The following is a 15541-nucleotide window of genomic DNA, read 5'->3' as shown; positions in this document are numbered from 1 at the left end:
CACACCAGTATTTACTGTTTCCCAAGCCCCAAAGTAGCAAATCATTCTTATGCACCCTCCCTCCCTCGTCCTCTTCATGTTCAATCCGTTACCTAGTCTTGTGGTCCTGCTTTGAAATTCTCTCAGAAATATGCCTGCTTCCTTCCATTCCCACTGTCCTGATCCTGACCAGGCAGACATCCTCAAGCTCCTAAATTACCCAACACTATCCTAACCAGTCTTCTGCATCCTTTTTATCCCTCTCCAGTACCTTCTCTGCATTGCTGTTTGAATGACCTATTTCATATACAAGTCTGTCATTCTCCTCCCACAGCACAGCCCTTGGGATGAAGTCAGTGACTCCTTTACTGTGGTCCAAGGGACCACAGATTCGTGATCAGTGCACTCTGCATCTGCGCTGCTTTACGAGCTCATCTGATGCCACTGTCCACTCTTTCTCCCTTCTGGTCCTCCTGTACTTTCAGCTCCTCATCTAGCAAATTCTAACCTAACATTTAAATCTCAGCTTCAGCGGGGCTTTCCTTACTCCACATCAACCTCCACTTCCTCTTTTGTAAGAACCATGTGACCGCATTCATTTCCATTGGTGTCTTGCTGAGCATCTCCAGCTCCTGTCATCACTGTCCTTCCACCACTGTTGCCCCTGCAAGGCTTCGCCCTCGCGGAAGCCACCTTCACAGCGACTTGTCACACCTGATTCTCTCCACTTTGTTCCCCTCCAACTGCAATCACTGACGCCATGTTAGGCCATTGAGTGGCTGAAACCATGGCCAGGATCGAGGGTTTGGTGCACCTTGATTTGGAGGAAGTAGGGCAGGAACCTATCAGGAAAGAAATTTGGAAACCCTGGGGAGAAATTAGTTAAAAAGAAGGGGAATCTTGATGAGCTGCCAAAATTTGAGAAGACTTTTTATCAAGAACACCCTGATTTGGCTAGGTGCACAGCTCAAGAAGTGAAGACATACAGAAGAAGCAAGGAAATTACAGTTAGAGGTCACAACTGTCCAAAGCCAGGTCTAAATTGTTTTGAAGCAAACTTTCCTGCAAACATCATGGACGTGATTACAAGACAGAACTTTACTGAACCCACTGCTATTCAAGCCTAGGGATGGCCAGTTGCTCTAAGTGGGTTGGACATGTTTGGAGTAGCACAGACTAGATCTGGGAAAACATTTGTCTTATTTGCTGCCTGCCATTGTCCACATCAGTATCAGCCATTCCTACGTAAAGAGGGTGAGGGGCCTATTTGCTTGGTTGCTGGCACCAACTCAGAAACTGGCCCAGCAGGTGCAGCAGGTAGGTGCTGAATACTGTAGAGCATGTCCGTTGAAGTTACTTGCAGCTATGGTAGTGCTCCCAAGGGACCACAGATTCGTGATTTGGAGACAGGTGTGGAAATCTGTATTGCAACACCTAGAAGACTGATTGACTCTTTTAGAGTGTGGGAAAACAAACCTGAGAAAAACCACCTACTTTGTCCTTGATGAAGTAGATAGAATGCTTGATATGGGCTTCAAACCCCAAGTAAGGAAGATTATGAATCAGATAAGACCTGATAGACAAACCCTAATGTGGAGTGCAAGTTGGCCAAAAGAAGTAAGACAGCTTCCTGAAGATTTCCTGAAAGACTATATTCATATAAACACTGGTGCACTAGAACTGAGTGCAAACCGCAATATACTTTAGATTGTGGATATGTGTCATGACGTTGAAAAGGATGAAAAACTTATTGTCTAATGGAAGAGATTATGAGTGAGAAGGAGAATAAAAGCATTGTTTTTGTGGAAACCAAAAGAAGATGTGCTAAATTTACTAGAAAAATGAGGAGAGATGGGTGGCCTGCCATGGGTATCCATGGTGATAAGTCAACAGGAATGTGACTGGGTTCTAAATGAACTCAAACATGGAAAAGCTCCTGTTCTGATTGCTACAGATGTGGCTTCCAGAGGGCTAGATGTGGAAGATGTGATATTTGTTAACAGTTATGACTACCCTAACTGCTCAGAGGATTGTATTCATTGAATTGGAAGAACTGCTTGCAGTACCAAAACAGGCACAGCATACACTTTCTTTACATCTAAGAACATACAGCAAGTGAGCGACCTTATCTCTGTGTTTCATAAAACTAATCCAGCAGTTAATCCCAAATTGCTTCAGTTGGTCGAAGACAAAGGTTCAGGTGGTTCCAGGGATAGAGGAGGCAGGAAGGATGACCTTCGAGACATACTCTGCAGGCAAAAGGGGTGGATTTAATACCTTTAGAGACAGGGAAAATTATGACAGAGGTTACTCAGTCGGCTTAAGAAAGATTTGGGGGGCAAAAACCCAGAATGGTGTTGACAGTGCTGCAGATTACACCAATGGGAGCTTTGGAAGTAATTTTGTGTCCGCTGGTATACAGACCAGTTTTAGGACTGGTAATCCAACAGGGGCTGACCAGAATGGTTATGATAGCACTCAGCCATAGGGAAGTAACGTTCCAAATATGCACAATGCTGTGAACCAACAGGCTGGGCATATCCTGCTACTGCAGCTGCGCCTATGATTGGTTATCCAGTGCCACCAGGATATTCTCAGTAAGACTTTCAAAGTATATGTAAATGTCTGCTTTTCATAATTGCTCTTTATATTGTGTTATCAGACAAGGTAGTTATTTAAGAAATATGGGAAATGGAGAAATGACTGCAGTGCAGCAGTAATTATGGTGCACTTTTCTGCTATTTCAGTTGGATATTTCTCTACATTCCTGAAACAATTTTTAGGTTATTTTTTCTACTAGGAAATGCAGGCAGTGTTTTCACAAATGTAAATGTACAGTGATTTGAAATACAATAAATGAAGGCAATGCATGGCCTTTCAATAAAAAAATACTTGAAGACTGAAGGAAAAAAAGAACCATGTTATTGCTGAGTCTTCAGAGGCTAGCCTAGTGCCTGGCACGTAATAAGTACTTAGTAAACATTTGTTGAATTTGACAGAGGCCTAGAGATTTTAGCCTGGGAAACAGCGTTATGTAAGATTATTCTAATTGTAGCAGTTATTAAATGTAAGAAGAACAGGGCTTTTTTGGCATTTATTTCTGTATCTTTATCTTCTGTGTAGGTGAAGATGGTGGAATGTGGTTTCTTGATCTTAAAAGCAAGGGTGGAAACGTCGGACCTGGAGAGCCCTCTGATGAGGCAGATGTGGTGATGAGTATGACTTCTGAGGACTTCATAAAAATGTTTTCAGGTGAGTTTCAATGTTATTAATTTACCGATTATTCAAGGACAATTTCAGTTCTAACATTTGGCTTTATTCCTTTCCAAATAGCCAAAACCCGTAAGCATGTGTAGCAGTAGAATCTTACCTTGTTTCCCCGAAAATAAGACCTAGCCGGACCATCAGCTCTAAGGTGTCTTTTGGAGCAAAAATTAATGTAAGACCGAGTCTTATATAATACAATATAAGACTCGGTCTTATATTATAGTAAAATAAGACGGGTCTTATATTAATTTTTGCTCCAAAAGATACCTTAGAGCTGATGGTCTGGCTAGGTCTTATTTTTGGGGAAACACTGTAGCAGCTATTGATGTTGGAGAGCACATGGTTTTGGGAAAGTGGTTCTTACTGTTCCTTCTACTGCCCCTTCTACTTCAACCAACAAATGGGGAGTAGATGGTAGAATATCCTTTTTGCATGACTGAGAAGCTAATGAGATAAAGTTGGGAACACAGGGATGATTCAAAGGGACTCCTAGGTGGGCTTCCTTTCTACTAGTTGGACTAAGATATCATTTCCAAGAACACTGGGTTGCCACAGGCACTGAACTCAGCTGCAGCTCTTTTATTGAGAGTTAGGTTGTGCTTCAATCTTGCCAGCTATTGTACTTAATAGGAAAAATTATACTTTTTAAGTACAATTAAGTAAAATTGTATTGTACTTGAGATAAAATATTTTCTGTTGTATAAAAATGGAGACTGAAGCACTGATGAATTAAATAATAAAATCAAAGTCACATTGTGAGCGAGTAATTGTTGGAGCCAGGATTTGAATCCGAGCTAATACCCAAACGTGTGCTCTTTTAAAAATCATTATATTATTGTCCTCCAGAGGTTAAAGAATCAAGTTACATCTTTAATTTACATTTTATTTATGTAGCATGAACTTGTAATAATGGGCTTTCCATTTATGTCTTTCTGTGAATGTGCTTTTTGTTTCCTGGATTGACTAGGGGAGGTTAGTCAGCAAATGAGTAATTTTTTTTAAAGAGTATTTTTATAAGGTTTATTTTATAGCAGCAGTTTAGATTGGGAGTGAGTTTGCTTCTGCTTATGTCCTTTCGTGCTTACTTCATCTGCTTTCTTTCAAATAGACATAATGTAGACCTTATAATCCTAAGCATTCTCTTTTAAGAAATCATAGCCATTTCTATGACCTAATTTACATAGTGGATACACTTCAAATATAAAACCTTAAAGCAACTAGCGATCAACTAATCAAAATCTCCTTTTCACCAGTAGAGGCCACTGTATGGTAAAGCATTATGGTAGAAAATAAATTGTACACAATTATCTGATTAATACATTGGAAGGAGGGATTATATATAGGGTATTGTGCTTACTAGCTGTTTTTTAAAGTTATCTTTTAAACAGTATTATTGAGGTATAGTTTACATACCATGAAATCCCCCCACTGTAAGTGTACATGGTTTTTATAGTAAATTTATGGAGTTGTACAACCATCACTTGCAATTCAGTTTGAGTACATTTCCATCACCCCCCAAAATTCTCTCATGTCTCTTTGCAGTCAGCCCCCATTTTTATCTTCCTGCCAGCCAAACACTAATTTGCTTTCTTATCTCTACAGATTTGCTGTTTCTAGACATTTCATATAAAAGAAATCAAGCAGTAGATAGTCTTTGGTATCTGGCTTCTTTCACCTAGCATAAGACTTTTGAGATTCTAGCATGTGTTGATAGTTCAGTTCCTTTTTATTGCTGAATAGTATTCCATTATATGGATATACCACATATTTATCAGCTCACCAGCTGGTGGACACTTGGATTGTTTCAAATATTTGGCTAATATGAATAATGCTGCCATGAATATTCTCATACATGTATTTGTGTGCATGTATATTTTCATTTCTCTTGGGTAGATTCCTAAGAGTGGAATTTCTGGGTCATATGGAAAGCTTATATATATGTATATATATATTATACAATTGGACACTTTTGGTCAATGTTGCTCAAGCAGTAGTTCATCATAATCAGAAGTGTCTGGACGCTGATGGTAACCACTTTGAGCACCTCTTGAAATTGCAGGAGTCAAACGTGACTTGTATTCATCTTTTGTTATCAGTGTATATTGAGTATTACAATTTTAATACAGTTTTCCTTTTTTAAAACGTATATACATTTTTTGGGCACTCTGTGTGTGTGTGTGTGTGTGTGTGTGTGTGTGTGTGTGTATTTAAGAAATTGCCAAACTGTTTGCTAAAGTGGCTGCAGCAATTTTACATTCTCATCAGCAATGTATGAAAGTTCTAGTTTCTCCAAATCCTCACCTGTACTTATTAGTGTCATTTTTTTTTAGCTTTGTTGAGATCGAATTGACAAATACAAACTATGTATTTAAGGTGTAAAACATGATGAATTTCATACATGTATACATTGAGAAATTACTACCATCAAGCTAATTAACACATTCATCACCTTACAGTTACCTTTCATGTATGTGGTGAGAACATGTAAGATCTACTCTCAGCAAATATCAAATACACAGTACAGTGTTATTACCTAAAGTCACCAGGTCATACTTTAGATCCCCAGAACTTATTTGTCTTATAACTGAAAGTTTATACCCTTTGACCAATATCTCCCCATTTCTTCCATCCCCCAACCCCTGGCAACAACCATTCTACTCCCTGCTTCTGTGAGTTAGGTTTATTCCAAATTATTAGAGGTCATACAGTATTTGTCGTTGTGTGTCTGGCTTATTCCATGTAGCATAATGTCCTCCAAGTTCATCCATGTTGTTAGAAATGGCAATATCTTTGTTATTATAGCCATTCTAATGGGTGTGTGGTGGTATCTCATGGTTTTAATTTATTTCCTTAATGATTAATGATGTTGAGCATCTTTCCATGTCCTTAATAGCTATTTATATTTGATGAACTGTCTATTCAAATCTTGTGCTCACCTTTAAATTGACTTGCATTTTATTACTAAGTTGTCAGTTCTTTATAAATTCTAGATGCACGTGATTTGCAAATATTTTCTCTTAGTCTGTGGCTTATCTTTTCGTTTTCTTTTTTTGTAGAATGGGGTTCATTATTATTTTTTTTTTTTTAAAGATTTTTTATTGGGGAAGGGGAACAGGACTTTATTGGGGAACAGTGTGTACTTCCAGGCCTTTTTTCCAAGTCAAGTTGTTGTCCTTTCAATCTCAGTTGTGGAGGGCACAGCTCAGCTCCAGGTCCAGTTGCTGTTGCTAGTTGCAGGGGGCACAGCCCACCATCCCTTGCGGGAGTCGAACTGGCAACCTTGTAGTTGAGAGGACGCGCTCCAACCAACTGAGCCCAATCCGGGAGCTCAGTGGCAGCTCAGCTCAAGGTGCCGTGTTCAATTTTTAGTTGCAGGGGGCACTGCCCACCATCCCTTGCAAGAGTGGAGGAATTGAACTGGCAACCTTGTGGTTGAGAGTCCGCGCTCCAACCAACTGAGCCATCTGGGGGGCAGCTCAGCTCAAGGTGCCGTGTTCAACCTTAGTTGCAGGGGGCGCTGCCCACCATCCCTTGCGGGACCCGAGGAGTTGAACTGGCAACCTTGTGGTTGAGAGCCCACTGGCCCATGTGGGAATCGAACCGGCAGCCTTCGGAGTTAGGAGCACGGAGCTCTAACCGCCTGAGCCACTGGGCCGGCCCCTCGTTTTCTTAATGGTGTCCTTTGAATTACAAGTTTTTAGTTTTTATAAAGTCTAATCTATTAATTCTTTTATGGTTCATGCTTTTTCCCTAAGTATTTCATTCTTCTTTATGCTATTAAAAGAAATTACTGTCTTAATTTTATTTTTGAATTGTTTTGTTGCTAGTATACATATATACAATTAATTTTTTGTATTGATTTTATATCCTGTGAATTAACCAGTGAAGCCATTTTGATCTGGGATTTTTGTGGTAAAATTTTTAATTATTAATTCAATTTATTGTATGTAATAATAGCTTTTATTTTTTAAACAGCTTTTTAAAAATGATCTTAAAACATGCTTTGTTTTTTTATTTTTAAATTAAAGTTTATTCAGGTGACAATTGTTAGTAAAGTTACATAGATTTCAGGTGTATAATTCTGTAATACATCATCTATGTATCACGTGTTTTCACCACCCAGAGTCAGTTCTCTTTCCATCACCATATATTTGATCCCCTTTACCCTCATCTACCACCACTCTCCCCCCTTATCCCTGGTAACCACTAAAATATTGTCTGTGTCTATGAGTTTTCGTTTCTTCATTTGTTTGTCTTGTTCTTTTGTTGTTTTCAATTGTATATACCACTATCAGTTAAATCATATGGTTCTTGACTTTTTCTGTCTGACTTGTTTCGCTTAGCATAATAATCTCAAGATCCATCTATGTTGTTGCAAATGGCACTATTTCATCTTTTCTTATGGCAGAATAGTATTCCATTGTGTATATATACCACATCTTCTTTATCTAATCATCTATTGAAGGACACTGGTTGTTTCCATGTCTTGGCCACTGTAGATAAAGCTATGATGAACATCAGAGCACATATATCTTTACGGATAAATGTTTTCAGATTTTTTGGGTAGATACCCAGGAGAGGGATTGCTGGGTCATGTGGTAATTCTATCCATTTTTTGAGGAACCTTCACACTGCCTTCCATAGCAGCTGCACCAATCTGCATTCCCACCAACAGTGTATGAGGTAAACAGCTTTATTGAGATATAATTCACATACCATATAATTTACCCATTTAAAGTGTATAATTCAGTAGTTTTTATCATATTCACAGATATTTGCAACCATCACCACAGTTGCTTTTGGGACATTTTCATCACCTCAAAAAGAAACGCCATGCACATTAGCTATTAACCCTATATCCTTCAGTACCCGCCTCCAGCCCTATGCAACTGTTAATCTACTTTCTGTCTCTATAGATTTCCCTATTCTGGACTTTCATATGAACAGAATCATACAACATATGATACTAATATTCTGTAACTGGCGTCTTCTAGCAATGTTTTCAAGTTCCATTCTTGATATAGCATGTATTAGTCAGTACTTCATTCTCTTTTTTAAAAAAATGGAGATGAAATTCACATAACATACAATTAACTGTATTAAAGTGTACAGTTCCATGGCATAATTTAGTGCATTCACAATGCTATCAACCACCACTAATCTTTAGTTTCAAAACTCTTTCATCACTCCAGAACAAACACCCAATATCATTTAAGTAACACTCTCCATTCCAGCCTCCTGGCAGCCACGGATATGCTTTCTTCTCTCTTCATGTATTTGCCAATTCTCGATAGTTCATACACATGGAATCACAACGTGTGACTTTTTGTGTACAGCTCCTTTCACTTAGCATAATATTTTCAAGGTTAATCCAGGTTGTAGCATGTGTTAGTACTTCATTTCTTTTTATAACTTAATATTTCATCATAGTGATATACCATAGTTTATTTGTTCACCTGTTGACAGACATTTGTGTTGTTTCCACTGTTTGGTTGTTATGAATAATGCTGCTATAAATATTTGTGTCCAAGTTTCTGTGTGGACGTATGTTTTCATTTTTCTTATATTGCTGGGTCATATGGTAATTTTATGCTTAATTCTTTGAAGAACTGTTAAACTGTTTTCTATAGCCATTGCACCATTTACATTCCTACTAGCAATGTCTGAGGGTTTCTCTGCATCCTTACCTTCACCAGCACTTGTTGTTGTTTTTTATAGCAATCCTTATAGGTGTGAAGTGACATCTTATTGTGGTTCTTTCTTTTTTAATTAAAGTTTATTGGGGTGACAATTGTTAGTAAAGTTACATAGATTTCAGGTGTATAACTCTGTAATACATCACCTATCTCTATATCACATTGTGTGTTTACCACCCAGAGTCAGTTCTCCTTCCATCACCATATTGTGGTTTTGATTTGCATTTCCCTAATGCCCAATGATGTTCAGCCAATTTTCATGTGTTTATTGGTCATATATATATATCTTCCTTACTGAACGCCTACTCAGGTCCTTTGCCCATTTTAATTGAATATTTTCGTGGTTTTTTTTAGTTTTTGTGTTTTTTTTAGTTTTAAGAATTCTTTATATATTGCAGATATAAAGATGATATTCCTTATTGGGTATATAATTTTATTGTGAATTGTCTTTTCACTTTTTTGATGATGTATTTTGAAACACAAAAGTTTTTAATTTTGATGAAGTTCAATTTATCTGTTTTTTGTTGCTTGTGCTTTTGCTATCATATCTAAGAATCATTGTCAAACCCAAGTTTTCATGATTTACCCTATGTATTCTAACAGTGTTTAGTTTTAGCTCCTACAGTTAGGCCTGTGACCCATTTTGAGTTAATATTGTATATGGTATTAAGGTAGGGGTCCAACTTTCATTTGTTTGCACAGGGACATCCAGTTGTCCCAGTACCATTTGTTGAATAGGTTATTCTTTCCCCATTGAATGGTCTTGGCAACCTTGTTAAAGAGCAGTTGACCCTAGATGTATATATAGGTTTAATTAAACCCATGAATATAGGGGTAAAGTTAAACATAGAATTACCATAGGACCCAGCATTTCTACTCCAAGATATATAGTCAACATAATTGAAAACAGGTACTCAAACAAATACATGTGTACGCATGTTCATAGCAGCACTATGCACAATAGCCAAAAGGTAGAAATGTCCAACAGACGAATGGATAAACAAATTATTATTTATATATATGAAATTTTATTCAGCCATAAAAATAAATGAAGTCTTGTTTCATGATGGTACAATATGGATTAACCTTAAAAATATGCTAAGTAAAAGAAGCCAGACACAAAAGATCACATATTGTATGAATCCATGTATATGAAAAACTAGAATAGGTAAATCCATAGAGATAGAAAGCTGACTGGTGGGTGCCATGGCCTAGAGGGAGAAGAACTGCTAATCCATAACAGGTACAGGGTTTCCTTTTGGGGGTAATGAAATGTATTGGGGCTAAAAAGACGTGGTTACACAACATTGTGACTGTACTTAAATGCTACTGAATTGTTCACTTTAAAATTTTATGTCATGTGCACTTCACCTCAATTTTTAAAAGCATATACTCATATATTTAAAAAGTGTTATTTGGCCTTGCCCCCTTCTGCTCCCCAGAGGTAATCTCTTTCAGGTCTTTTTGGTGTTTCTTTCAATATTTAACTCCACAGTTTTCAATGTTATTACATTTCTCAATGTTACATTTATAGTACTTATACTGTTTTCTTTGGATTCACTAATTTAAAGACTGATAGATGAGATTTAAGTTCTCTTATAGCGCCTTCATTCTGCTTCTACCCCCACCCCTTCCCATCCTCCCAATATAGTTATTTCACCATTTTTGCTTAAATCAAGACTCTGTGTTCAAATAATTACAATTCTGGAATTGTTTGCTGTTGAATCAAACAGCATACTATTATTATGTTTCTTGTCAGAGAAAACTTTTATTTTTCCTGGACGTAAATAATTGCCCTGTTCCTCCCATTGAATAGGTATAAAGAAACCAAGTAAAATCTTCCTATATTCTACTCAGAACCCCTTGATGCAATTTTTTACTCTGCCAAATGTGTCAAATTACCTGTCAGTCTACTTTTTTCTTGGAGCCCTTTGTCTTCTTGTTACAATCTGAATTACAATCCGAACAGGTAGCTCATTATAATAGCCTGCTACACAGCTGTGATCCTGGAAATGTCTTTAACTCTGTCCTGCATTGAATCTCCTATTTCCTGTATCCCATGTCTTCTCTCTTGGTTTATATCCTTAATTTGGCGGCACACATTCTCCAGTAGCTTCATGAGAAAGGATACAGAGTGGTAATTTTAGTGAGTTCTAAAAACTACTTGTATTCTACCAACACATTGATTTTTTGGCTGAGTAGAGATTTCTGGGTTGAAATTCATTTTCTCAGAATTTTGAAGGCATTCCTCCATCTTCTAAGATTACCATTGAGAATTTGATACTATTCTTCTTAATCTTTTATATCTACCCCTCCCCTTTCTGAAAGTTTCAGAATCAAAATGATCTCTTTCTCTGTAGTATTCTGGAATTTCACAATGATAAAAGGTGCTGTGGTCTTTTTTGTTTTTTTCTTTCATTTTCCTTAATGGGTTCCTTGGGAATGTATCTTATATTATTTCTTTGATATTTCTGTTTTTTAAGTTCTTACTTTCTGGAGAAAGCATTAGACCTCTGATTTAATCATCTTGCTTTTTAGGAGTTTGATTCACCTTTTTTTATAAAAATAAGATCCATTTTCTTATTCTTTCTTTTTTTTATGGTAAGGAGCGACTTTATTTGAAAAGATTATTGATCGAGGTGGGGGGTAGAGAGAGGCTTTTGCAATAGTGGGAGACTGTTGCAAGAGAGATTGACTGTTGTGACCAGATGATCTGCAAGTGTCTCCTTTCTATTGTATTTTAATATTTTCTATCAAATTTTTAATTTCCAAGAGCTCACTCGAATTTTATCAGTTTCTTTCTCCTTCTCTTACTGCCCCGCTTCTTCCTCCTTACTCTCCCCAGTTCCATTCCCTGTCTGCGGCTTCTCCCCCTTCCTCTCATTCTTCTCTCCTACCCATTTTGCCTCTTCCTTTTTCACCCTCTTTGCTGTGCTTCTCTTCTCCTTTCTCCTTCAGAATCCTGTTCTTCATACGTTAGTGTTATATCTTATCAATGAGGACATGAATTATGAAATTTTTTGTTATTCATTTACTTTGTTTTCTTCTGTGCCTACATTCTCTGTTTCCTTCAAATTGCTCTTACCTGTTTTTGTTTTGGGAGTGTTTTTTTTGTTTGGTTTTGTTTTTTCTGTTTCCATTTGATGTCCATTCATCCTTATAGGCAAGGCTCTGTAGTGCCGACTGGAAGCTGTGTATGCATGAGTGGACTGGTGAGTTTGTGGACTAGTGGGTATCACTGTAGAATGACAGCAGGAAGCCAGTTTTTTGGCTGAAGGGCATCCAGATATCAGTGTTTATAAGTTTTTGGAGGGGCTGTTCTGTTCCTTCAAAGAATAAAGATCTTCCAGTAGCTACCATGTAAATAAAAATTATCTCTTAATCTGTTATTTCTGAATTTAGGTATTTTAACATCACATTTCCTTTGAATAGTGACCAGCTCAGTTTGTTCATTGAAATACAAGAACTGGGCTTGATCCTTTCTATCCGTAACCAATCTTTAATGTTTTGCTACAACTCCTATACAGAATAATGTTTTGCTATCTCTATATACACAATATACTGACCCCACACATTTTCTTTCTACAAAGAGCCTGTGTGTGGCCCAGTGAAGGTTTACTAATGAACCTGATGCATATTGTGCCTTCTGGAGATAAAACCTATATATAAATTGGCATAATATAGCTCAGAAAACTATAAATGAAAATCAGACACACCTGGTTTTGAATTGCAGCACTGTCATATACAAGCTGTGTGACCTTGAGAAAGTCAAAATTCTCTCTGAACCTCAGTTTCCTCGTTAATTCCACTGTGTGTCAGACCCTATACTAGCACTGGAATGAAAGTTGCAAATAAAAACAAAGCTTCCTCCCTCCATGGAGCCTCTGTTTATTAGCTATAATTCTGTCTTTATGTTTACATTTTATATCCTGGCATTTCTGTGGCTAAAGTAATGCTAACATATACTTTTGTGTCCATACCTATACTTTTGTTGTTGTTGTTGTTGGGGAATATTGGGGAACAGTGTGTTTCTCCAGGGCCCATCAGCTCCAAGTCATTGTCCTTCAATCTAGTTGTGAAGGGCGCAGCTCAGCTCCAAGTCCAGTTGCAAATTTCAATGTTTGGTTGCAGGGGGCACCCTCCACCGCCCTATAATAGGAATTGAACCTGCAACCTTGTGTTGAGAGCTAGCGCTCTAACCAACTGACCTATCCAGCTGCCCCTCCGGAAGCTCAGTGGCAGCTAGTTGTCTTCAATCTACTAATTGTGGAGGGTGCAGCTCACTGGCTCATGTAGGAATCGAACCGGCCACCCGTTGTTCAGAGCTCGCACTCTAACCGACTGAACCATCGGCTGCCCTCATACCAATACTTTTAATGATCATTTCTTAAGCATTTACACCATTTAATTTTTTAAATCTAAACTTAAAATGTTAAAAGTTTAATGAACTATAATAGATTGGAAAATTAACTAAGATAGTATTTGTTTACCTCAATTCATTTGAGGTCCATGTATCCTTGAGAGTACTGTAACTAGTATATACATGTTGCATCTTCATCTTTTTGCTGTTATCTTTTACTAATTGTTGTTTTTACATTATCTCTCATATTATATTGTTAACATTTAAGTCTAGGAATTGGAATTCCCAAGATACTGATTAAAAAAAAATGCTGTTATAGGAATTTCTGTGCTTCAGAAGTTTATAGAACTCAAGGAGATTCTTTTTATAATGCATGTTCTTGAAGCAGTATATCTTTAAGGACACTAATGGATGCTTTTCTCCCTCTCATTGTCTCACGTTAGGTAAACTAAAACCAACAATTGCATTCATGTCAGGAAAACTGAAGATTAAAGGAAACATGGCCCTAGCAATCAAATTGGAGAAGCTAATGAATCAGATGCAAGCCAGGCTGTGAAGAAAAAGAAAAAAAATATGTGGACCTCTAAGCTCAAAAAGTAAAAGGGCTCAACAATTAAAATCTAATGTTTGTTTTCTTCTCTATTGTATTTTAAGCATATACAAATTTGTTCTTGAAAAAAATACAATTTCTGTATCTATAAGACTTGTAATTATAATTAAAACAGCTAGCTAATCAAACATAAGCTTCATTAAGTAGAATTCTAAGACGTTGTTTTTTTATGTTTTGTGAGTTTTGCCCTCTGAGCACTATAAACCATTCACCATCTTCGTCTGCAAAAAGTATCATGAGCAACTAATCAAGGTCAAGCAGTAAAACTAGCTCTTTTCAAAGCTTCTTCTTCCCATTTAAAATGAAGCTAGTCAGTTCTAAAATTTTTAGTTTGAGATTGTATACCAATGAAAATTTTAAGATATTGTAGGTTTTTATATATTGATTTTAAAGATCTTCTACAATAGTTTCCCAGGAATCACATAATAAACTACTTTGAAGACTAATGAAACAAAAACAGAGTTTTTCATTTTGTTAACTAGCTTTCCAGGTTTAAGTTATCTGTAGGAAAAAAATAACTGCAGTATGTATCCTATTTTTAAAATATCCTAAAATAATTTCTTCCCAGAAGTATGCACTTGATAAGTGTTTTGAAATGAGAACATTAGAACAGATGGTTGTTACAGGTTTAATTTTCTGCCCCACAAATTCATACGTTGAAGTTCTAACTCCTAGTACCTCAGAATGTGACTATATTTGGAGGTAAAGCCTTTAAAAGAGGGGATTAAGTTAAAATGAGGCTTTCAGGGAGGGCCCTAATCCAGTCTAACTGGTGTCCCTGTAAGAAGACAAAATTTGAGCACAAAAGAGAGACCAGGGATGCACACACAGGAAAGACCATGTGAGGACACAGCGAGAAGGTGGTCATCTACAAGTCAAGGAGAGAGGCTTCAGGAGAAACCAAATCTACTGACACCTTGAGCTTAGACTTCTCGTCTCCAGAATTGTAAGAAATTTTTGTTGGTTTAGCCACCCAGTCTGTGGTATTTTGTTCTGGCAGCCTTAGCAAACGAATACAACGGTTTGTCTTTTCTTAAAAAGTTAAACTTTAATGTTAGGGGATTTCATGTGTATTTTACAAATGAGGAAACAGAGGATCAGAGATGGGAAGGACTAGCCCAAGGCCAAAATTAATAATAAGCCCTATTGAACAAAATCTTCCCGGTACATGGGCCTTAAATACCGTGTTTCCCCAAAAATAAGACCTAGCCAGACCACCAGTTTTAATGCATCTTTTGGAGCAAAAATTAATATAAGACCCGGTATTATACTACATTATATTACATTACATTATATTACATTACATTATATTACATTACATTATATTACATTACATTATATTACATTACATTATATTACATTACATTATATTACATTACATTATATTACATTACACTACATTATATTACATTATATTATGCCCAGTCTTATATTAAAATAAGACCTGGTCTTATATTAATTTTTGCTCCAAATGACGCATTAGAGCTGATGGTCCAGCTAGGTCTTATTTTCAGGGAAACACGGTATTATTTTGGAGATGTTCAGTGCTGTAAGTAGAAAGGGAGCATGGACTCTGCAGCCAGACTACCTGGGATGAATCTGGGTTCCTCCAGCTACAGTGTGATCTAG

At 37.0% G+C, this 15541-nt stretch overlaps 1 protein-coding gene and 1 pseudogene across 1 annotated transcript in view; both read left to right on the top strand.

Annotated features, from left to right (window-relative positions):
- HSDL2 (hydroxysteroid dehydrogenase like 2) overlaps nt 1–14061 on the top strand; it is a 52138-nt gene extending 38077 nt beyond the window's left edge. The window contains exons 10-11 of the mRNA XM_019749544.3: nt 3103–3231; nt 13746–14061. Of these exons, the coding sequence (XP_019605103.2) occupies nt 3103–3231; nt 13746–13858 (242 nt within the window). The 3' untranslated portion in view covers nt 13859–14061. The remainder of the gene's footprint in view (nt 1–3102; nt 3232–13745) is intronic.
- Nucleotides 725–3094, top strand: LOC109456956 (putative ATP-dependent RNA helicase DDX5 pseudogene; annotated as a pseudogene).
- Nucleotides 14062–15541: the final 1480 nt, after the last annotated feature.

Source organism: Rhinolophus sinicus, chromosome 16, assembly GCF_057876585.1.
Source record: "Rhinolophus sinicus isolate RSI-liver-muscle chromosome 16, RSI-T2T, whole genome shotgun sequence".
Taxonomy (NCBI): Eukaryota; Metazoa; Chordata; class Mammalia; order Chiroptera; family Rhinolophidae; genus Rhinolophus; species Rhinolophus sinicus.
The sequence above is the reverse complement of the archived record's forward strand: the minus strand, read 5'-3'. Positions and strand labels throughout refer to the sequence as shown.